At 41.7% G+C, this 24,923-nt stretch overlaps 1 protein-coding gene across 5 annotated transcripts in view; it reads left to right on the top strand.

Moving 5' to 3' along the window:
* The window catches only part of cryz (crystallin, zeta (quinone reductase)), a 26,675-nt gene extending 1,752 nt beyond the window's left edge, over positions 1–24,923 (top strand). For 2 of the 5 annotated variants that reach the window (XM_079380137.1, XM_079380136.1), the window contains exons 3-8: positions 1,046–1,209; positions 1,324–1,375; positions 4,989–5,138; positions 20,809–20,910; positions 20,988–21,083; positions 21,246–22,594. In XM_079380137.1, the coding sequence (XP_079236263.1) occupies positions 1,046–1,209; positions 1,324–1,375; positions 4,989–5,138; positions 20,809–20,910; positions 20,988–21,083; positions 21,246–21,407 (726 nt within the window). In that variant the 3' untranslated portion in view covers positions 21,408–22,594. Of the gene's footprint in view, positions 1–792; positions 946–1,045; positions 1,210–1,323; positions 1,376–4,988; positions 5,139–20,808; positions 20,911–20,987; positions 21,084–21,245 lie in introns of all 5 variants that reach the window. The other 3 variants (XM_079380133.1, XM_079380134.1, XM_079380135.1) reach the window with 3 other exon arrangements.

The following is a 24,923-nucleotide window of genomic DNA, read 5'->3' as shown; positions in this document are numbered from 1 at the left end:
GCTCCCCTCTCGGGCCCGGGGCGCGAGGAGCGGCGGCTTCTTCTAGCGGCTTCGTCCTTCTTCGGCCTGCGGCGCTTCCGGGGGATAGTACGGCCCGGCATCCTGGCCCGTCAGCCGTCGTACGGGTGCGGAACTCGACCCATTCTCTACGCAGCCTTCCTGGACCCACGAGGACACCACGGGGATGCATGCACGGGGAATAGAGGCGCGCTCGGCATTTAAACAGCGGCGGTGATGAGGCTCTATTCAGATCAGGTACGCCTCATCACACGCCGCCAGCCCTAGCTGTTTCAGCACCCCTCCTCTCTCACACACCCACTCCTGTTGGGAGCCTGGTGAAGGGCAGCGAATACGGGACGGGGTGGTGATGATAATAAGGGAGGCAGCCGACTCGTCACAATATATATTCTATTTCAGATAAATGCTGTTCTTCTGAACTTTCTATTCAAAACATTTCTATTCAAGAAACCAGAAAAAGTTCTACTCAGCTGTTTTTAACATAATAATAATAATAAATATTTCTTTGAGCAGCAAATTTCTGAAGGATGAAGTGACTGGATTAATGATGCTAAAACTAAAATTTAAATCACAGGAATAAATTACATTTTAAAATATATTCAACTAGAAAGCAGTTATTTTATATAGTAAAAAATATTTCACAATATTACTGCTTTTGTTGTATTTTGCTTGAGCAGAAGAGAATTCTTTAAAAAACATTAAAAATCTTACTGTTCAAAAGCTTTTTTTGTTTGTTTTTTGAAAGGAAGGTGTAAACACTTTCTGCAATTGTAGGTTCTGATTCGAGTCTATGCATGTGGCGTAAACCCAGTGGAGACATACATCCGCTCTGGATCCTATGCTCGAAAACCCAGCTTGCCCTATACTCCAGGATCAGATATTTCTGGTGTGGTTGAAGCTGTTGGGGATGGTGTTTGCCTCTTACGGGTGCTGTGATTTTATTTATCAACTTGTGACCCATCTTGCACACTGACTACAAGTTTACATGTTTGAGTTGCATGGATAGCAATCTTTTCTGTTTTCACAGACAGGTGACAGAGTCTTCACCACAGGCACAGTGACGGGAGGATACGCTGAGTTTACTGTGGCCTCAGAGGACACTGTTCACAAGCTTCCTGATTCCCTAGACTACAAACAGGGTGCAGCTATTGGAGTCCCATATTTCACTGCATACCGGGCGTTAGTTCAAAAGTAAGATTTTGTAATCTTTGTTGTAGGGTCTTCAATGAGGTCATGGGTATGGCACTGCTTGAGGTGTCTGGAACTATAGAAATGCATTATAAAGAGTACTTTTTCTCTAAACAGGGCTCGTGCCAAAGCAGGAGAGATAGTTCTTATCCATGGAGCCAGTGGTGGGGTAGGATGTGTAAAATTTACCTTAAATGTATAGCATTATTGTACTTCAAAAATTATTTGGATTAATCAGACTTGTACAATTGTTTTCCTTGAAGTTTTGAAGTACAGTTCCCCTTCTAGGGGACTTGCGCTGCATCCTCTGCATCGGACACCTTTCTGAATGCTGCCAGCATGACCAGTGTCTGAAGCACATGTTAAAAAACTCCAATCCTATTGGTCCACAAAGCCTGTGATTTCATGAGTGGGCACCCAGAAGTATAAAAGGGTTTTGTTATCTTCTGGAGCCGTTTGTTTGAAGCAGTGAGAGTGAAAGACCAGGACAGGTGAGCGTTGTAGGAAGTGTGTGCCTCCGTGCCCAAGGTTTCTGACACTAGAGGACACACACATCTATGTATCCAATGAGAAAGCTCCATTCGTGTTTGTCCCCCTTCTCGAGAGATGAGGGACAAGCATCTGTGTTTCATGGTTCGGGTCATACTGCTGCCGAGGAACAGCGAAGACTCGGAACGCAGGTCGAGCTTGCAGAGAAGTTTGAGAAGGGTATGAACCTCTTGAAAGCTTCTGCTGTGAGCTCGAGTGCTCAGCGGGTTTCAGACGCTCTTTTTAGGGTCATTGATCCCGCAGATAGCGTTATATTGAGTCGAGCAACACCTTAGGGAATGTGTGCCTCCGTGTTTGGATTCGAACACTTGAGGGCATATTCTGCTATTGTCTCGGCAAAGAGAATGTACTTTCAGTGCTACACGCGCATTGTGATGAGTCACAATGTCTATGGGCTCCGCTTGTGGGACAAAGCATTTGTATCTCGCGGTGAGTTTATCTGAGCTCACGGTGATTGCTTTGATCTGCGGGATCCGAACACCCTTTCTTGGGTTGATATGATGATGAAGTGTGAGCACGGAGTCATTTCAGCCCTGATGACGCGAGTTTGTGAGCGAAGCTTTATTCAGCTCAGCTGTACCTGTAGAGTCTCGCTGGACGTGGATATATTTAAATGCTCTGTTGAGAAATGTTTGCAAGCTTTCTCTCCCAGGGTGTTTCATTGACCAAGAGTGGTTATGGGGAATGTTCTTTCCTGTGTTATGCCGGATGGGTTTAGGAGTGGGCTGTCTCCCCTGCCTCCTTGAGGTTTCTCTTTGAGCCCCTTGCCTAGACTGTGCTGTCTCCCCTGTTTGGGTTTCATTTACTGATGGTTGGTCCGGATCTCCCTCATGTGAGCTTCTTGTCAATAGCATGGTGGTTTGCTTGCCTCTATGGGACTGACACTGATTAGCTACCTGCTTAGTAGTGTTGTCAAAAGTACCGACCACGATACCAATTGGTACTGAAATTTAAAAGCATCCATTTCCTGCTAACATTTGAGTGCTATTGAGTGGATTCTTAAACAGCACTGATTGGCCATAGTGTTCACGTGCTCAACAAATATGACTGTGATTGGCTACAATGATCATCGCGTCACGCACTTCACCAAGTGCTCACACAGAAGCACACGGGAGCATTTGAAAGGCATGTCTATCAGCGGATCTGTCTAAGCGCAGATACACTAGGGATCGGCTGCACGTGGCTTTCAAATGCTCCCATGTACTTCTGTGTGAGCATTTTTAAGATTTCAGTACCGACTGGTATCACGGTCTGTATTTTTGACAAGACTACTGCTTAGTAATATTAGCTTAGTATTATCTGAGGATAGCTATGTGCTTGCTTGGTGATTGCTCCCCCTTCTTAGGGTTTTAAGTAGCAGTCTCCTTGAGCCCGTTCCTGGACAGTGCTGTCTCCCCCTTTTGGGCTTTAAGCAGACAGCCCATTGCTGGTGGTCTTGGCGTTTTCAGTAGGTCCCCTTTTCTAGTAGCCCCTTCCTAGGTACATAGCCATCCAAGGATAGCTATGTACTAGCCTGGTGATTGCTCCCCTACCTAGGGTTTCTAAGTAGCAGTCTGCTTGAGCCTTGTCAGGATAGTCAAGTCACCTTTATTTATATAGCGCTTTTAACAATACAGATTGTGTCAATGCAGCCTTATAGTATTAAATAGAAAAATAGTGTGTCAATAAGTACCAGTGCACAGTGCAGTAGGACAAAAAACACTCAATTTAGGCAGTTCATCATTGAAATCAGTGATGTCATCATCAAGCTCAGTTCAAATAGTATCTCTGCAATCAAGTTCGCTGGAAATGAAGTGTACCCAACTAAGCAAGCCAGAGGCGACAGTGGCAAGGAACCAAAATTCCATCATTGACAGAAATGGAGGATAAAACCTTGGCAGAAACCAGGCTCAGTCGGGGGTCCAGTTCTCCTCTGGCCAGACGAACCAGCAGTTTGTTCCATGCTGCAGCAAAGTCAGATCGTCCAGAGGGCTCATCTGGTTGTCTTTGTCCCAATGGCCCATCTAGGTGACAAGTTCTTCACTGTGGATCTGTCTCTGGGGCTCATCTAGTTGTCCTGATCTCCGCTGAGATTCAGGGCTATAGAGGTCATCTCTAGGTCCTGATCCACCATCTGGGCTGGATACGGACTGGATTTGGGTGACTGCAGTGACCATCTGATCTGATACAGACTGGATCTGGTGGCTATGTTGTCCTCAGAATAAGAAAGACTAATATTAGCGTAGATGCCATTCTCCTTACGATGTAACAAGTACATCAGGTGTTATGGGAAGTGTTCCAGGTTCCGGTTGACCTAATTAATGCCGCCTAACAATCCTTTAATGGATTTGAATATGATTATAGAAATGCGATAGTGTGTTATGTCTAAGCCAGATTAAAGAGGATAGTGCTATCTCCCCTGCTAGGGTTGTAAGCAGATAGTCCACACTCTGTGGTCCGGGCAGTTTTATGGGAAGTTTTTACTAGATAGCTATCCTAGGCTAGCTAGGTATCGATCCATTTTTGGTCTATGAAACTTTGATAAAACCCTTAAAACATAGCTGTTTGAGGATAGCTGTTTTCTAGCTCAGCAGCTCTTCCCTTTCTTGGGCCTTTAAGTAGCGATCTCCTTGAGCTCCTACCTAGAGGCTTTCTAGTTTAGCTTCTTCAGTGGTCTTGTGAATCCAGGCTAGTATTGCTCACATGGCATAGCTATCTGAGAATAGCTATAACTTGGTTTGGATATCCCTCTTCATCTGGAGATTGGACTCCTCATTTCTGCCAAGATATGTGAGCGGCCTGGTGCGTCAGTGGCTTGGCCCCTTTCTGAGGAAAGGTTAGGTGTATGTCACCTCCTTGGTCTCTCACCAGATGGACAGGCATGCGCCTCAGCATGGCATAGTTGGCATTTCGTTCCCCAAAGTGTGCGCTAGAGGATGCAGATGAGTTCTCTAGAAGGGGAATGTCTCGGGTTACGCATGTAACCATGGTTCGCCGAAAGGGAATGAGACTCTGTGTCCCCTTGCCTCCTTTATACTTCCAGGTGCCCGCTCATGATGTCACAGGCTACACAGAACAATAGGATTGGAGTTTTTTTTCACACGTGCTTCAGACATTGCTCATGCTGGCAGCATTCCCCAAAGTGTCCGCTAGAGGCCGCAGTGTCTCATTCCCTCTCAGGGAACCATGGTGACATGCGTAACTCAAGACATTTTTCCTTGAAGATAAAATGAATTTTAATCTTGTGTTTGTAGGTAGGCATTGCAGCGTGTCAGATTGCAAGAGCATTTGGCCTTAAAGTTTTGGGTACAGCAGGGTCATCTGAGGGTATGAAGCTGGTGCTCAGCAATGGAGCTCATCTTGCATTCAACCACAGAGAAAACGACTATTTGGATCAAATTAAGGTTCAACTATTTCGTATTATATTTTTATGACTTTTTTTTTTTAGACGTTTGCTCTAACATTCGAGACTTTGGAGTCAAAAGTTTTTTTTGTTAACTTTTTTTTGATTAATGCATTAACTAAAATGAACAATGTTCAATATAATTTTTGTAGTGTTTATTATCTTTGTTAACATTAGTTAAAGGGTTAGTTCACCAAAAAAATGAAAATTCTGTCATTAATTACTCACCCTCATGTCGTTCCAAACCCGTAAGACCTTTGTTAATCTTTGGAACACAAATTAGGATATGATAAATCTTGATAAAATCTGAGAGCACTTTGACCCTCCGTAGACAACAATGCAACTGCAATGTACTATTTTCTGCTTATTTTGAAAAATAAAAGAATAAGTTTTTGTTCAACAATTATATATCATACCTGCAAACTTGTCGCTTTTCGGCGACAATCGCCGCTTTTACTGTCAATTGGGTCATTCACGTGAATCGTGTAGAACCGGAGAGTTTTTTTTTTGGGGGGGGGGGGTCTTGCGTTAATTGACATCTGGGCCGATCGGAATCTCTACTGAGCTCGCGCCTGTCAAGAGAGGGAGGTGGGGGTGGGCTTGCGTGCCATGTAGGCCATTATTGGACAATTCTTATAAATGACATTTTTTCTGGACCAATCGGAATCTCAGCGCTTGGTTCAGGATCTTGAAACACACTGCCATCTGTGTTCGCGCCTGTCAAGAGACACCTGACCTAATGTGGAAACTCTGATGGAAATTGAATTCAAGGTAAATCAGTCTTTTTGGAGCTAAACAACAGATATTTGTTTGCTTAAGTCAAATAACGTCAGCTAAGTTAGCGTTTTTTTTTCATACAGTTAACCTATGCTTCGAGCAAAAATGCTTAATAGCAAGCAATACAAGCGGATCCAATGCTGGAATTTCCGTTAGCAAGATAGCAAATTTTCTAGCCATCTAACATTGTTAGCTAGTTGTAATGTTAATTCCTGCATTGTCTGACTGTCTTGCTAACTAAAGTTAACCATTTAGCTTGCTACGTAAGTATAGTATTTCAGATAGCCAACTTAGGTTGCAACCTTATCATTAGCCCCTAACTTAAGCCAGGTGCTCTGCCCTGAGTTCTGGCTACTACTCCAATTCTGAGCTACCCTGATTAACGACACGTTATGGAGGTTGTCGTGTGCGCAGCAGTCATTCAAGTCAACTGGATGTAGCCCTACTTTTAAAGCGTTTTTGATGTGTTGATGTGGGTAGATGTGACTGTTTAGACAACAGCTGATGCGAGAGTAATACAGTGTAACAAAGCAATTTGACGTCTTGTTGCATTGGATGCGCCGCATTACTAGTAAACAATGTCTATTTAGAATCTGGCGAACGTGCAAGGCTAATGCGTTCACAGAATCTGGCGAACGTGCAAGGCTAATGCGTTCACAGTGTCGGCGTCGCCCATTTTGCACCCCCCCCCCCCCCAACACTGTCACCTTTTTTTCTCTGATGAGTTTGCAGGTCTGATATATGAATGTTAATATTAATATATGTCATTAAAATGTTAATATAAAAATATATATTTTAAAATACAGAAACAAAATCATTTAAAAAAGTAAAGATTCTGAAAGCATTGAAGGATATCCCATAATAATTTGTGACCCAGGACCACAAAACCAGTCTTAAGTGTCAATTTGTCTATTGATGTATGGTTTGTTAGGATAGGACAATAATTGGCCGAGATACAACTATTTTAAAATCTGGAAACTGAGGGTGCAAAAAAATCTAAATATTGAGAAAATCACCTTTAAAGTTGTCCAAATTAAGTCCTTAGCAATGCATATTACTAATCAAAAATTAGGTTTTAATATATTTATGTAGGAAATTGACAACATATCTTAATGAAACATGATCTTTACTTAATATCCTAATGATTTTTGGCATAAAAGAAAAATCAATAATTTTGACCCATACAATGTATTTTTGGCTATTGCTACAAATATACCCCAGCGACTTAAGACTGGTTTTGTGGTCCAGGGTCACATTTAATATAGATTTACAGTAGTAACAACAAATTATATTTTATATATGATATGATTAATATCATGTTTTAAAATATGATGGTTTCATTCTAAACATGGTGATTATCTCTAATATGGACACCCAACATAGTATATCAAAATTCAGCCATCTATTAAATATCATGTTAATTACTGTGCCTTTTAGCCCCAGCAGCAGGGGCGCTTTTTACCCCAAATGCCATACTTTTACATATTCTTTTGTTATTTAAAACTGTTGCTTTAATTATCATAAACAAAACTTAAAATCGTTAAGAAGACTCGTCTTAAAATATATGCATTAATTTTAGCGATTCTCATTTGCTACTTAAATCTACAACATTTAAAAAAACATAAAATACTAATCAAGTAAGCATAGAATCAACTTTGCGCTGCTGCCCGCGATCGCATCAAGTGATAAACCACGTTTTTGTGCCATCTAGTGGTTTAGAGGCAAATAATATCAAAGGCGCCTTTAACGAGAAGAGTATAACTGCAAATGGGGACGGGAACTCCAAAACGGGGTGGGAGCTTCAAAATAGGGCGTGGCTTCCTCCCATTGACAGACAGGCACATGACACGCATGCGCAATTTTTTCTCCCAATCAATTTCAGTGCAAACTCCACCCCGCAGATGATTCTAAAGATTTTATTGGTTGTGTCAATCACAGTGTTAATTTACATTTACATTTTACATTTATTCATTTAGCTGGCGCTTTTATCCAAAGCGACTTACAATTGCTATATATGTCAGAGGTCGCACGCCTCTGGAGCAACTAGGGGTTAAGTGTCTTGCTCAGGGACACATTGGTGTCTCACAGTGGATTCGAACACGGGTCTCTCACACCAAAGGCATGTGTCTTATCCACTGCGCCATCACCACAATTTCCTACACTATGCTAAAAAAATGCTAAACCCTAAACCTACCCCACACCTGACCCTAACCTTAACCAGTGAATTGGCCGCACGGCGGGATTGGCGCTGAATAGCGTGGTAAAGAAAGTTGCAGCTCAGGAGTTAAGCAGTTAATAAGATTATGCGATGTGAGATCACCGAGCCGGCCGTTCCATAACTCTCCAACCGGACCTCACCAGACAGAAGGTGTGTTCGGCTTGAAACAGCGTTGTGCAGAATGATTTTTCTATTGATTCTGAAAAAAACACCAGAAGAAAGATGCCCAGTGTTCCTGCTCACTTGTGTTAGCATGCTATAGTCCTTCTTCAGGGAAGCATGAGGATTACAGATGTGGCCAGAGCAATAAACTGCAATGTTTGTAATATAAAACACCTAAGACAGTGCTACAGGGAGACAAGAAAGGAAACTGATCGTCCCTATAATGCCAGACCACATTTGACCATATGTACCCCCTAGATGTGTTTGAGAACTTGCAAGTGCGTTGGTGGATAAATGCAGTAAGATGTCACAGGAAGAACTGGCAAATCTTTCTAAAGCCCGATTCAGACGTTAATTATTTCTCATGTGAATGTCTGTACAGAAAAAATGTACATGGTACCTCAATGATAAAACATCTCAGTTACGAATGTAACCCTCGTTCCCTGAAGAAGGGCATGGAGACGTCACGTCGGTGACCGACGAATTGGGTTTTCGCTTCGAGAGACTAATTTACTTTGAGTGTAAATTAAACGAGCCAATGCACATTGGCATGCGATAGTTGCATCCAGCTGCTGCTTGTCACAACATGAGCATAAGTGGGCAGCATGTGTAACGCATATTCATTTATTAATTTAGCTGACGCGAAAAGCGTCAGCTAAATGAATAAATGAATGAATATTCAGGTTTTCGCTGAGGAGCCGAGCTGGGGACCCGGCCGCTCAGTGGTGGTACAGCGGCCGTGGCGACGGGAAGTGACGTCTCCATTCCCTCCTTCAGGGAACGAGGGTTACATACATAACCGAGACGTTCCCTTTCATTCAGTCACTCCGAGTCACGTCGGTGATGACGAATTGGGATCCCTACCAAAGCGCCACGGATGCTGCCCCTTCCAGTGCCCCTAGTAAGCCACCTGATTTCCCCATGGCTACTGGGGTGGGAGATAGGACAGGGCTTATGCGGAAAGAGTTACTGTTGTTATTACTGTCGTTCCTCTTTACCCAAGTCAAGTCGTCACCTTTATTTATATAGCGCTTTTAACAATCCAGATCGTGTCAAAGCAACTTTCCAATATCAAAATAGGAAAATAGTGTGTCAATAATGTAAAATTACATTAAGGTTAAACACTCAATTTTCAGTTAAAGGCATTTTATTATTGAATTCAATGATGTCATCATCCAGCTCAGTTCAGCTTAAATAGTATCTGTGCAATCAAGTTGACGATATCGCTGGAAATTAAATGTCCCCAACTAAGCAAGCCAGAGGTGACAGCGGCAAGGAACCAAAACTCCATCGGTGACAGAATGGAGAATAAAACCTTGGAAGAAACCAGGCTATGTCTGGGGGCCAGTTCTCCTCTGGCCAGATGAACCAGCAGTTTGTGCTGAGGACTCATCTGGTTCCCGAGGTCTTGTCCCGATGGCCGTCAAGGTGACAAGGTCTTCACTGGGGATCTGTCTCTGGGGCTCATCTAAGTGTCCTGGGCTGCTCTGACATTCATCTCTAGGTGCTGATCCACCATCTGATCTGGATACGGACTGGATCGGGTGGCTATGGTGATCTTGGAATAAGAAAGAAACAGACCAATATTAGCATAGATGCCATTCTTCTTATGATGTAACAAGTACATTGGGTGTTATGGGAAGTGTTCCCGGTTCCGGTTGACCTAATTAATGCAGCCTAACAATCCTTTAATGGATTTGAATATTAGAAGTGTATTAGTGTGTTATGTGTACGCCAGGTTAAAGAGATGGGTCTTTAATCTAGATTTAAACTGACAGAGTTTTGAGAACACAGTGGACGTGGAGGACCATAGTGTGATAAGAGCTCGCTCAAGTACCGAGGAGCTAAACCATTCAGTTCTTTATAAGTAATTAACAAGATTTTAAAATCTATACAATGTTTAATAGGTGCCAGTGCAATGTTGACAGAAACGGGCTAATGTGGTCATACTTCCTGGTTCTAGTAAGAACTCTAGCTGCTGCATTTTGGACCATCTTAAATTTGTTTATTAAGCGTGCAGAACAACCACCCAATAAAGCATCACAATAATCTAATTTTGAGGTCATAAATGCATGGATTAACGTTTCTGCATTTGACTTTGAGAGCATAGGTCTCAATTTAGATATATTTTTAAGATGAAGAAAATGCAGTTTTACAAATGCTAGAAATGTGGCTGTCAAATGAAAGATTACTATAAAATAGAACACCTAGGTTCCTAACTGATGACGAAGAATTTACAGAGCAGCCATCAAGTGTTAGACAGGGTTCTAAGTCATTACATGTGGGGGTTTTAGGTCCGATAATTAACACCTCTGTTTTTTCAGAATTTAGTAGTAAGAAATTACTCAACATCCAGTTTTTTATATTGACTATCCATTCCGTTAGTTTCTCAATTTGGTGTGTTTTGCCGGGCCGCAAAGAAATATAGAGCTGAGTATCATCAGCATAACAGTGAAAGCTAACACGTGTTTCCTGATTATATTTCCCAAGGGTAACATGTAAAGCATGAAAAGTAACGGCCCTAGTACTGAGCCTTGAGTTACTCCATAATGCACTTGTGATCAATATGATACCTCTTCATTCACTGCTACAAATTGATGGGCAGTCAGATAAGTATGATTTGAACCATGCTAATGTATTTCCACTAATGCCAACAGAGTTTTCTAGTCTATTCAAAAGAATGTTGTTGTCTATAGTGAGGAACGCAGCGCTAAGATTCAGTAGTACTAATAGAGAGATGCAACCACGATCAGATGATAAGAGCAGGTCATTTGTAACTCTAATAAGAACAGTCTCAGTACTATGAAACGGTCTAAATCCTGACTGGAAATCCTCACAGATTTCCATTTTTCTCTAAGAAGGAAAATAATTGTGAGGATACTACCTTTTCTAGTATCTTTGACAGAAAAGGGAGATTCGAGATCGGTCTATAATTAACTAGATCTTTGGGGTTAAGTTGTAGCTTTTTAATGAGAGGCTTAATAACAGCCAATTTGAAGGTTTTGGTGACATATACTAATGACAATGATGAATTAATAATAACCAAAAGAGGATCTATAACTTCTGGAAGCACCTCTTTTAGTAGTTTAGATGGAATAGGGTCTAGCATACATGTTGTTGGTTTATATGATTTAACAACTTTATACAATTCTTCCTCTCCTATAGTAGAGAATGAGTGGATTTGTTCCTCAGGGGATCTATAGTGCACTATCTGATGCGATACTGTAGCTGACAGCTGCTGCTGAATTTCAATACCATTAACATCAATTCCATGTGACAATATAAAATCTAGAGTATGATTTCGACAATGAGTAGGTCCTGAGACATGTTGTCTAACCCCAATAGAGTTCAGAATGTCTATGAATGCTGATCCTAATGCATCTTTTTCATTATCAACGTGGATATTAAAATCACCTACGACTGGCTGCAGCCAGCACTAACTCTGATAGAAAATCAGCAAATTCTTTAATAAAGTCTGTATGGTGCCCTGGTGGACTGTATACAGTAGCGAGTACAAACATCACAGGGGATTTATCATTAACACTTGTAGGGCTGTAGTCAACCAAAGAAATGCTTAGTCGACCAAAGTCCTGTCCTGCGCAACGATCAGTCGACTAAAAAAAAAAAAAAAAAAGACGCAATGTTTTGCATTTTGATTGAACATTTATTAAACAATTTTCATAGAGCATTTATAAAACAACAACGAAAAAACATCAATACATAAAACTATAATAATAATACAATTCTTTGAAAATTAAGTGATTTTTTTTAACTGCAAAGTGAGGAGCTCTGTCCTAGGTCTATAGTGACAGTCACAATCGCGCACCTGACCACACCACACGCTACAAAAAATATAACTGCTAAAACTACCAAATAATGAAAAATCCTAACAAAAGCTCTCGTTTATACAGGCTGTATATTCTTCTTTACTTTCAAAGCTGGGTTAACTTTTGTCCAGCCGATCTAGGCGTTTTAAAACAAACACACAAAAAACCCAAATAGCCTAAAAACAACCCTAAATAATAGGCTGTATAGTAGGAAGGCCTATAGATTTATTTTCGTTTTGTTACATTATTTAGGCTATTTTCAAACGCGTCAAGGGTACAAATAAAAACTAAAACATAAGAAAACACAATCTATTGAGTCAGCATAATAAAGCCGTTAAGGCTACTTACAGATCTGCAGGCCTAGTCCACCTTTTTTATGTTGTGGGCCAAAAACACTAACATGTCCACATTCTTGGGTAAAAGACAGCTCCTCGACTTGTTAACAATAAATCCTGCTTTCGAAAATATGCGCTCTGCAGGAGTGGAGGTTGCAGGGATGCAGAGCAGGCGTTTGGCTGCCTGAGCAAGTCGTGGATATCTCTCCTCATTATTTTTCCACCACGCAAGTGGCCCAGCAGTGTCCACTTTACTTCTGTCCTGAAGATAATCTTTCATTTCGTTGCAAGAGGATCTTTGTGCGCTTGTCTCATCAGGGTCATCCTCTGCACCATGTCCACAAAGAAGCATTGCTATCTCCTTCTCTTTTGCCGTTTTCTGTTTTTTTGCCAACGGGTCCTCATCATCCCCTGTCTGCTCTGCGCAGTCTCCTGAGAGGCTTAGCCTTTTTGCAAGTTTTACGACTTCAGAATAGGCCTCATCCCGTTTCTCATCATTAAGAAAAGGTAGCTGTTTGAAGCGCGGGTCCAGTACTGCAGTTAACATGTACAGGCTGCTTGTCATCACAACTCGGTCTTTGAGTTTCCATCAACTATCTATTTCCTGCACAAGCTTAAGTTTCAACTTCTTCTTTGTTGGACTATCGTTATCTGTGACGGCAAGATGACATTTTTTTAGATTCTCAAGCATTGGGATGGCCGCAGACAGGGATGTGTTAGTCTCCTCCGACAACAGCTCGGTCAGTGTAATAATGGGCTTGTGATGTCTTTAGCCATATTCCACTGCTCTGTTGTCATGTCCAAAGTGCTGCTGTCACTCCTCTTAGTGTAATTGGGGTCCGATAAAACAGCGGTGATGGGCCAGCGCTGCTCCAACAGTCGCTCCAACATAAAGCAGGTGGAGTTCCACCGGGTGGCCACATCCTGAATGAGTACGTGCTCAGGAGCTTTTTGCTGCACCTGTTTCTCTTTGAGACCCGTTTTTGCTTTGTGTCCCTTTTTGAAGTGCCCAACAAGACGGCGCGCCGCAGCCACCGTGCGCGACACCGGGTCTTATTTTAAGGCAGCATTTACGCACAGCTGCAGGGTGTGGCCTGCACACCTAACCAACTCCACGTCTGGCCACTGACCGGATCCCTTCAGTAATTCCACCGAGAGAGGACCATGTTGGCAGCGTTGTCCGTTACCACTGACACCCGCTTCTCTGGTGGAATGTGGTAAGCTTCCGCGACTTGAGTGAGTCGCGCAGCGACATTTTCTCCCATGTGCGCTTCATCCATCTGCTTTGTTTCTAACACAACGCTATTCATTTTCCAGTCCGCATCGATAAAATGGGCCGTAACTGTCATGTATGCCTCCATTCTATGCGAAGACCACAAATCAGTTGTGAGGCCTACAGCCTCGGAGGATTGGAGTAACTGGTTTACATTTACTTTAAGTCCATCAAACCGCGAACGTAGCGCACGCATGACAGTCTCCCGTGCTGGCACAGTATATCTTGGCTATTATACTAAACACAGCATTTAGTGTTCTTAGGAGCTCTAAACTAGGGATTCTGTGCATTGAAACTCTAACATGTCTTGATAAGCAAAAAAGGCTCTAAAACATGAAAATCTGACTTCTACGTTGCAAATATCATTACATTTCATGAGAAAGAAAAATCTTTCATATACTTAGCCTTTAAACTTAAAATTGCATAAACCAACTTTCTCTCACTGAGAAAGAAGCTTTTCAGCATCTGTGGCCTTGCTTTCTCTTCATTTGCTTAGTTGCACTTAGCACAGCATTAGTGTTATTAGAAGCTGCAAATTAGTGATTTTGTTTATTGAAGCTGTAACTTCACTTTCTCTACAAAAAAGCTCTAAAACATGAAAATCTCTCTTCTGCATTGCAAATAACATTACATTTCATGAGAAATAAACAATTTTCATGTACGTAAGCTTTACTCTTAAAATTACATAAATCAACTTTCTCTCACTGAGAAAGAAGCTTTTCAGCATCTGTGGCCTTGCTTTCTGTTATTTTGCTTAGTTGCACTAAACACAGCATTACTGTTCTTAGGAGCTCAAAACTAGGGATTCTGTGCATTGAAACTCTAACATGTCTTGATCAGCAAAAAAGGCTCTAAAACATGAAAATATGTCTTCTACGTTGCAAATAACATTACATTTCATGAGAAAGAAACATCTTTTTATCATATCTTCAACATATAAATCTCTCTTCTGCATTGCAAATAGCATTACATTTCATGAGAAAGAAACATCTTTCATGTACGTAAGCTTCACACTTAAAATTGCATAAACCAACTTTCTCTCACTGAGAAAAAAGCTTTTCAGCATCTGTGGCCTTGCCTTCTCTTCATTTGCTTAGTTGCACTTAGCACAGCATTAGTGTTATTAGAAGCTGCAAATTAGTGATTTTGTGCATTGAAGCTGTAACTTGACTTTCTCTACAAAAAAGCTCTAAAACATGAAAATCTCTCTTCTGCATTGCAAATAACATTACATTTCTTGAGAAAGAAACAATTTTCATGTACGTAAGCTTTACTCTTAAAATTGCATAAATCAACTTTCTCTCACTGAGAAAGAAGCGTTTCAGCATCTGTGGCCTTGCTTTCTGTTATTTTGCTTAGTTGCACTAGACACAGCATTACTGTTCTTAGGAGCTCAAAACTAGGGATTCTGTGCATTGGAACGGAGCGAGAAAAAAAAAACAATAATAGGCACGAATAGAAACGCGATTGACAAGCTAACCGGCTAACGAATGCTAACGTGCTGCATGCGTGGTGCACTCATGGTTTTAAAAAGCGAAGATCAAATTAGATTAGTTTGATAGATAATACCAGGAATATGGTGGGAATTAAGTTATATTTGATCACTTTAAACAACAGAGAGTGAAAGTAAGATAGAGATTCAACAAAAAAAGCAAAGCTACACAGAGCTACAATCGCAAACCTCTCAGCAGCCACACAGTAAGACTATTGGATAACACTGGGAAAGCGTGTCCTTCCCGGGGACGCTGCGGAATCCACATCCTGCCTGCAGGGAGGTATCATGTGGAGATTACACATATGGACTAGGGGTGTAACAGTACGCGTATCGTGTACCAAACGGTTCACGGGCAAATTCCAAATGGAAGTGATCATCCCTATCCCCTTGGAGTGGGGACTTTGGAGTGAGCTGGGCACGCATCTTTCGTAAAGATGTGGGGCGACAGGGACAGCCCGAAGGGAAGGACTTTGTACTGATATGCCCGTCCCTCGAACACAAAGCGGAGAAACGGCCTGTGCCGAGGGAGAATCGAGACATGAAAGTACGTGTCTCCCAGGTCGATTGCTGCAAACCAATCTCGGGGACGGATGCATTCGAAAATTTTGTACATTTGGAACGGTAGCTTGTGAAGGGCCCGATTCAAAACACGCAGGTCCAAGATTGGTCGTAACTCACTGCCTTTCTTGGGTACAATGCGATTTCTGCCCATAAGACAGGAGCATCGCTGGACAGCACATAGGTGAACTGGATGCCCCTGAACTTGGTGGGACGCCGAGCGAACTGAATCACATAGCCGAGTCTGACGGTCCGAATGAGCCAGCGAGATGGGCTGGAAAGCGCTAGACAGGCTCCCAGAAACTGTACAAGCACGACCAAAGGAACCATAGACATACTCATGGTGGGGCAGCGTGATGGAGGACAGGGACCGAACTCGGAAGGCATCGCGTCCCGAAGCGGGGTCTGGGTGTGCGGTGCGACACCTACCTGGCTCCACGGTTGGGCAGAGGGCACGGGAGAAGGCATGGCATCCTCAAACCGGGCCCTGCTACCCGCTGACGATAGAAGAGGGGGATGAGGCTGGCCAGGCATAGCGTGACACAGCACCATCCACGCCCTCTTGGAACCCAGAGATGGTGGAATCTGCTCTTTTTTGATGGTTTGGGTGAAACAAAAAGAAAACAAAAGATTCCACCTGGCCCTCCTCCGGGGTAGGGATTGGTGCGTTCACCATCTCCCGAGGATCTGTCCCCTCCATCTCTGGGTTGCCCTTCTCAGAGCTGCTTGCATGGGCAGCGCCACATCCCTGTGGCCAACTCCCTGCTGTGACCTCGGTGGGCGCTGCTGCTGAGGCTGAGCAGGGGCGGAGGAAGCTGCGGGGGGGCATCCTTGGCGACGAGCAGGCAGAGCAGCTGCAGCCGGCGGCGAGGTGAAAGCAGCAGTAGGCTGCCGAGGCAGGATGTGCTTAATAGCCTCCGTCTGCTTCTGGGCAGCCGAGAACCGTTGGGCAAAGCTCTCGACTGCACCGCCGAATAGGCCGGCCTGGGAGATAGGGGAGTCGAGAAAACTATATTTGTCGGTCTCCCGCATATCTGCCAGGTTCAGCCAGAGATAGCGTTCCTGGACCACCAACGTGGCCATCATCTGACCCAGGGAGTGCGCAGTGACTTTCATCACTCTCAGAGCGAGGTCCGTTCGCTGTGCACAGCTCCTGCATCAGCCATTGGTCAGAACTCGACAGTTCGGGACACAGTGGCTCTCTCCACTCGAGCCTGACTGTCCTGACAGCCTGGGAAAGCATAGCCATTAATTCTGGGTCAGGCTCAGACAACGCTACTCTCCCTGAAGGGGGCAACGCAGCCAAGTCCTCATCCCCAGAGTCCAGCTCAACCTCCAGTGCCGTGATCGACATCTGATCGTCCGGAGGAGCTCTGAACGGAATGGGCGGACCCCCAGCTCCACAGCTTGCGGTGTGCTAGAGGAATGGGGGGCCCACAGAGATTCACTTGGCTGGTTTGCCCCCACTGTAACCCTCAGGCTACCCTGTCTATTCATGTAAGTAGCCCTCTTCTGCAGAATAGAAGAGAAACTAGATCAGGGTATAGGTAAGGGGCCTCCACCTTTTTTGATGTCTCAGCCGCAATGCTGCGATGGCCATGCCACTACAGTGACGGCATGACTCATCCACGAAGGCTGCCTCAGCGTGCTCAACGCCCAAACATGTGATGCAACAATCGTGACTGTCATCCGGCGCCAGGTAACGACCACATCCAGAAACACACGGGTGGAATCACATCTTTAAAAAGACACAACGTCACACCCATGTCTTGCTCTTTTAGGGAAATTACCTCTTTCAGAAGAATCGCTCTGCTCCGAAGCGAAAAGCTGAATATGCCTTGCACCTGCTGCCTACTTATGCTCATGCTATGACGAGCAGCAGCTGGATGCAATTATCGCATGCCAATGTGCATTGGCTCATTTAGTTTACACTTGAAGTAGATCACCGACGTGACTCAGAGTGACCGACTGAAAGGGAACTCATGGATTCGGATGGCACTTTATTCACAGTGGAGAAGCGAGTTCTGTGATCCTACAAACCAAGGAACGCACTGCACACATGGCCAGTAACATGATTATCTGCTGAATTCTAAAATGAATTTTATTTACAAATTTATACTTATTATTGTGTCAAATGTATTAAAAATATTAATATTTCAAGCATATTTTATAATATACAGTTAGGTCCGTATATATTTGGACACTGACACAATTGTCATAATTTCGGCTGTTTGCCACCAGAACAGAATTAAAAATAAAACAATCAAAATGAAATTGAAGTGCAGACTTTAAGCTTTAATTCAAGGGGTTGAACAAAATTAAAAAATAAAATGCTTAGGAATTACAACCATTTTTATACACTGTCCCCCATTTTCAGCGGCTCAAATGTAGTTGGACAAATAAATATAATCATAAATAAAATATTCATTTTTAATATTTTGGTGAGAATCCTTTGCAGGCAATAGCCTGATTCGGACAGTAATTATTTCTCATATGGACGTCTGTAAAAAATGTATTTACATATCACCTCAGTGATAAAACTCATGCATTCGGATGGCGATTTATTCACAGTGGAGGAGCTAGTTCTGTGATCCTACGAACCCAGGAACGTGCTGCTCACATGATTGTCTGCTGTAAATAAAATTAATTTTATTTACAAATTTATACTTATTATTGTGTAAAACGTATTTAAAAATACTTATGTAAAATGTATTCTTATTATTCCAAGCATATTTTATAATAATCCTATTTATTATTTTATTATTCAAATCTCGTTTAAAAAAAGGAAAATAGACGCTCTATAGTTTTATATAATTATACACAATATATATCTGTTTATAATACGCATTTTAAAATTGTATTGCATACCTGCTTGTGCCATAATAAAGACCCATTTCGAATGTTTACGCGCTTTTCTTCTCTTTCTGCTCCCAGTCGCTGTGGTGGAGCAGTTATGAAGTATTGTTGTTTTATATAATTTCCATAATTTCAGAAATAAATATGTATGCAAATTACACTGAAGTATAACTTTACAGTGTTGGCGAGTGCTCAAAAAGGGTTTAAACTGAATTTTTTATCGATTTTTTTTTTCTCGTAAACTCAGATATGTGGATCCGGATGGCAATTAAATTACCACACAACCTTGGTGTTTGTCAAAAAACAGTAGGTAATTCGGCCGGGGATTTTTATGGGGGTGGTGAGAGAAAAACACCAACATCCTGGATTCGGAAGGCATTAAAATCACCAACTGCCCCCTGTAAATGGTGAAAATCACTTGCGTCCCCCTGAGAAACAATTAACGTCCGAATAGGGCTATAGACATCACCAGAGACTGGGTTTCCTCCTTTGTGATGCTTTGCCAAGCCTTTACTGCAGCTGACTTCAGTTATTGTCTGCTTTGTGGGTCTTTCTGCCTTTAGTTTTTTATTTTCAGCAAGTGAAATGCATGCTCAGTTGGGTTGACATCAGGAAATTGACTTGGCCATTGCAGAATATTCCACTTTTTATCTTCAAAAACTCCTGGGTTGCTTTTGCAAGCTCTGCCCAGTCAACTTTGCGCCATTTGACTGAATCACTTCAGAATTTGTCCGGCTGCTTCTGTCCTCTGTCGTGTCATCAATAAATACCAGTAAAGCAATGCCAATGGAAGCCATGCATGCTCATGCCATCACACTGCTCCACCACGTTTCACAGATGATGTTGTATGCTTTGGATCATGAGCTGTTCCAAGCCTTCTCCATACTTTTGTTCTTCCCATCATTCTGGTACAGGTTGATCTTAATTTCGGCCGTCCAAAGAATGCTTTTCTTCACTTGGCTGGATGTTGTGAAAGTGTTTTTCTTTACCATGGAGAGGATTCCCAGATCATCCACAACTGATGTGATCTGTGGACTTCCAGGCCTTTTTATGTTGCTGAGCTCACTAGTGTGTGCTTTTTTTTTCTCAGAATGTACCAAACTGTTGATTTGGTCACTCCTAATGTTCCTGCTATCTCTCTGATGGATTTGGAGTTCACAGCAACAGCTTCCAAATGCAAATGGCACACTTAGAATCAACTCCAGACCTTTTACCTGTTTAACTGATGTAGAAATAATGAAAGAATAGCCCATGCCTCTCCATGAAACAGCTGTTGAGTCAATTATCTAATTAATTATGGTCCCTTGAAAAAGGGGTGTAGTACAGAGCTGTAATTCCTTAACCTTTCCTCCAATTTTGATGAGATTAAAGCTCAGAGTTTGCACTTTAAGGCCGCATTCATTAAATAACTGTAACTTGAATATTTTCTGGTCAGCAGTTAAAGTAACACAAAATGTGCAGAAATATATATGGTGTCCAAATATATATGGACCTATCTGTATAATCCTATTTATTATTTGATTAATAAATTTAAACGGGTGGTGAGAGATAAACACTGACATTCTAAATTCGGATGGCAATAAAATTACTTATGACCCCCTATAAATGTTGAAAATAACTTGCGTCCCCATGCGAAACAATTACCATGTGAATAGGGCTTTAGTCCATTAAGATGACATTCAATGTAGTACTTAAAGCAGCTGGTGGACACACCACATCCATTTCTGTTAAACAAATGTCTGTGAAAATTGTTGTTTATGTTTCAGTTGTTGAATCTTTTTATATCCATACAAATATTACACGTTAAGAAATTTGATGGGAAAAAAAAACTTCCTTATCAATGCTGAAAACAGTTGCTTAATAATTTTGTGGAAATTGTGATACTTTTTCATGATTCTTTGATGAATAGGATGTTTAAAAGGGCATTTATTTAAAATAGAAATCTGTTAAACATTAGAAATGTTTTTACTGTCACTTTTGATCTATTTAATGCATCCTTGCTGAGTATATTTAAAAAAAAAAAATTCTGAAAAACTTTTGAATGGTAGTGTAAGTCACACATTGCACAGTCTAACCTGACTTTATCATGGATATACTTTGTATACCAATAGTTTGTGATTACAAAAAAGAAAAAAAATTGGCATTTTTTCAGCTGGTCTCTTGTGTTTAGAATGCCATCAGTGGACAAGGCGTGAATGTGATCATTGAGATGTTGTCCAACGTTAACCTCAGTAATGATCTTCAGTTGCTTGACTTTGGTGGCAGAGTTATTGTAAGTACCCTGTGCTTGTTTAGCAAGTGTTTTGAACATTTTTGTTTTTGCTTCATTATATTGTTCTTCCTTTTCAGATTGTTGGCTCAAGAGGCCCTATTGAAATCAACCCCAGAGACACCATGATGAAAGAGACCAGCATCATTGGTGTGGCTTTATACAATGCAACTAATGTACGTGGGCTTCCTGACATTACATATTTAACATTTTCTTGCTTTCTAGAAATTATGCTTGGAATAAAATGCATTTATTAATCATCACCTATGACAAATCTTATTTTGCAAAGGATTCATGGTAAGATACAGACAGGTTTTCTTTATCTGTGTCTTTGACAGAAGGAAATATCCGAATGTGCTGCAGCTCTTTTTGCAGGAATGGAGACAGGCTGGTTGAAACCTGCCATTGGTCCTGAATATACACTTGATAAGGCATCCCAGGCTCATGAAGACATCATCAACAGCACTGGAGCCAGTGGAAAGATGATTTTGATCATCTGAAATTATGCAGGAAGTAAAAAATCCAATCCAATGCAACATAACTAAACTGTCATTGCATTAAAGAGAGTGTCTTACTTTGTGTTCACGGAAGAAAGAAGCTCTTACAGGTTTGAAATAAAAATGAAAATTCTGCCATCATTTAGTCAGCCTCATATTGTTCCAACCCAGTATGAATTTCTCTCTTTGCTGAACACAAAAGAGTATAGTTTGAAGAATGTGGGTAACCAAACATTTGATGGTAGCCAAGAATGAAAACAATATATATATTGTGGAAGTCAATGGCTATCGTCAACTGTTTGTTGCTACATTCAGCTACATGATATTTTCATGTATGTATCTCTGAAACAGATCATAGAGACCTGTTTTGTGGAAATGAAATTAAACAAATTAAATCTTCAAGTCAAGTCACCTTTATTTAAATAGCACTATATGCAATATCGATACAGCTTTAAAGGGATAAACAGGAAAATAATGGTTAAATGATGGTTCAGAGATCAATTGTGCTGTAAAGCAGTCCTGAATAAACAAGTCAGTTCAGTTGTGATTCAGTTCCATTAAATTACTGTGTAAAGATAATTATGAAAGTTCAATTCAGATGTAAAGCTGCTCTGGAGAAAACAATGATGTTGTCATCCATCTCAGTTCAGTTCTCATCCAATAATGTCTGTACAGTTGAATAAATAATAATTATGTGTCCCCAACTAAGCAAGCCAGAGGCAACAATGGCAAAAAACCCAAACTCCATCAGTAACAGAAATGGATTTTAAAAAAGCAAACCTCAGGCTTAGTTGGCAGGCCAGTTCTCTTCTGGCCAGGCGGACCAACCTGGTGTGGTTTAATTACAGGCTGAATCACAAGTCAAATTGTGGATTGATTTCATTCAGAATATTCATCGAATTCCTACTGCTTGAATATTGGGATACTTCACATGGGGAAGGAGTTGAAGCTGGCCACAGGGACTGTGTAGACAACTTGTCAGGTTTCCGTAGTCTTCACTGAGGATCTGTGCCGATAGCTATTGTGGCAGTGAGGTATTTTACAGGGGATTTGTCTCTATGGGCTCGTCTAGGTGTCATGGTCTCCACTGATATTCAGGGCTGTTGTGAGCTGTCGTCATAAGGTGCAGGTCTACCATCTGATCTGAATGCAGACTGGATAAGGTTACCCAATAAAGACGAATCAGAGTCTAATAAGCATACACTGGGTCTTATGAGAAGTGTTCCCGCTTGCGGTTGACAATTTATGCAAGCTAATTGTGATCATGTGTTGTGTATGCTAGACACATGTGTTGTGTGTGCAGACACACTCTGTCAGCCTCCAGAACATATTCTATGAATTACAAAGACTATAGAATACCCTTAAAAGGGACTTTGGGTATTATCAACTGACTAGAATCTGAGACCATAATATACGTGAGGGACTATAACCGGTAAGAGCTCGCTCAAGTACTGGGGAGCTAAACGATTTAGAGCTTTTTAAGTAATCAGAAATATTTTAAGACGTTTTAAAATTTTCAAATGCGATGTACAATAGGGAGCCAATGTAGTGTTTACAGAACAGGGTTATTGAGAACTCTAGGTGCTGCATTTAGTAGTAGGAAATTACTTATCCAATTTTCTATAAATAACACAAATAGTAAATATTAGGCAAACAGAAATTAAGATTTTTCACCAATCATTTGCTCACCCTGAAAGTTGTTCCAAACCTGTCTGAGTTTATTTCTCTTGCTAAAAACAAGAGGATATTGTAAGGGCCAAAACTATATTTTTGCAAGCATCACATTATTTTGTGTTGTGCCCTTTAAAGGTCCCATGACATGCTGTTTTTGGATGCTTTTATATAGGCCTAAGTGGTACTGTATCTGAAGTCTCGTTCCCGAAATTCAGCCTTGGTGCAGAATTTCAGCCACTACGAGCCAGTCCCAAAATGAGCTTTCCTTAGGACGAGCCATTTCTGTGTCTGTAGCTTTAAATGCTAATGATGAGGAGAAAGGCGGGGCAAGGTGGAGGGTGGGTGTGTGTCCTGCAGCTTGCAGATATGGTACCATGCGCTAATGTTGACAGTGGATGTATCGCAATGGCTCGTAGACACGCAGTTGTTCAAGCTTTTCAGTTTGACCCAGAATCTGATCCGGATGGAGAAGCACCAGATGAAGAAGTTGCAACTCAGCGGCTACAGCAGGAAGAAAAACGGCAGCAACTTATATTTTTGCACATAAGCATCTTTCACTCTCTTTCACAGGCTTTTGGCTGCTATATTTTTTATTAACCACCAATAGTTACTGTTGCCATGATTGGCAAACACTCACACTGCACTTGTGTTCTCACGCAGTGAAAAACACATCTCAGAGCAGAGAGGAAACTGACCACACACCGACAGAGAAGACAGAGCAGGTTACTGCTCATATGAAACAAGTTCTCAGGAGCCTCAGCTTTTAAATCGAGTCATTTTTAAAGAAATTCAAACAATAAATACCTTTTTGTGGCTCTTCAATATGTCGTGACAGATCACTGTATTGCCTCAGTTCAAACACGTGAACCGATCCTCTTTTCATATTTACTTAATGCACGAAATGAACATGAATAAACATCAGAAAGTGTTTAATTTCAACCGCGGAACACACCATTTTAAGAAGAGAAACAGCTGCGGCTACTGGGCATGCGCATTTACATATTTTCCGAGCCCACAATATAACGTGAAACCTATGAAAATGGTTTTAAAAAGCACATAGCGCCATAGTTTCATCACTTTGCCAGTGTCGCAGTGACCGTCTTTTTGCAGTAAAGGACCTGTCATAGTTTAATGAGTGGAAGATGAGCTCGCGGTTAACCTGCATTGTAAACAGATGAGCGTGCATGCGCATATACAGCTCCCGATCGGGGCGAAGTTCATTTTGTCCACAGAATGATAAGAGCACACTTTTTTAACATATTTTATTATTTAACACTCAGCATTTAACTTTAGCCCTGCATGCATACAGTGCATGACCAGATTTTCTGGTAAGCAAAACAAGCACTTTTAAATACCTCAGCTTATTGTCTTTACCATGGCAGCCAACAACAGCACAGCTTAACCCTCAGCACATATTTATATTTAGTTATATTGAAAAAGTTTCAATTCAGTCAATCTTTTTCACCCCGTTTTAACATGTATTTATATGAAGACTGGCCAGCTGTCGGGCAAGATGACGGATAGCAGCGGTTCTGATTGGTCAGATCACCTCTCAATCAAGCTCGATCTTTGCGAACGGTCAATTCTCGCATGTTTTCATGACAAAACGTGGTTTAGGGACCGAATCGAGTTGTTGGGTGACAGAGTTGTTGTCAGCTCATGTAGTGTGTAACCCCTGGTTGCAGATAATTTACATAGAACACCACAATGACTAAAAGACAGACAATCAAGTCATGTAGTCTGAACGGCACAGCGATCTGCCGACGTGTAAAGTCCTGTAGTGTGAACTTGGCTTTAGTCGGCTTTTTTCCATAATGGGTACATACTAACAAGCCTAGCGACTTG

This window comes from Barbus barbus (genome assembly GCF_936440315.1).
Source record: "Barbus barbus genome assembly, chromosome: 26".
NCBI classification, from domain to species: domain Eukaryota; kingdom Metazoa; phylum Chordata; class Actinopteri; order Cypriniformes; family Cyprinidae; genus Barbus; species Barbus barbus.
Note: the sequence above shows the minus strand (reverse complement) of the source record. Positions and strands in the feature narration are given on the sequence as shown.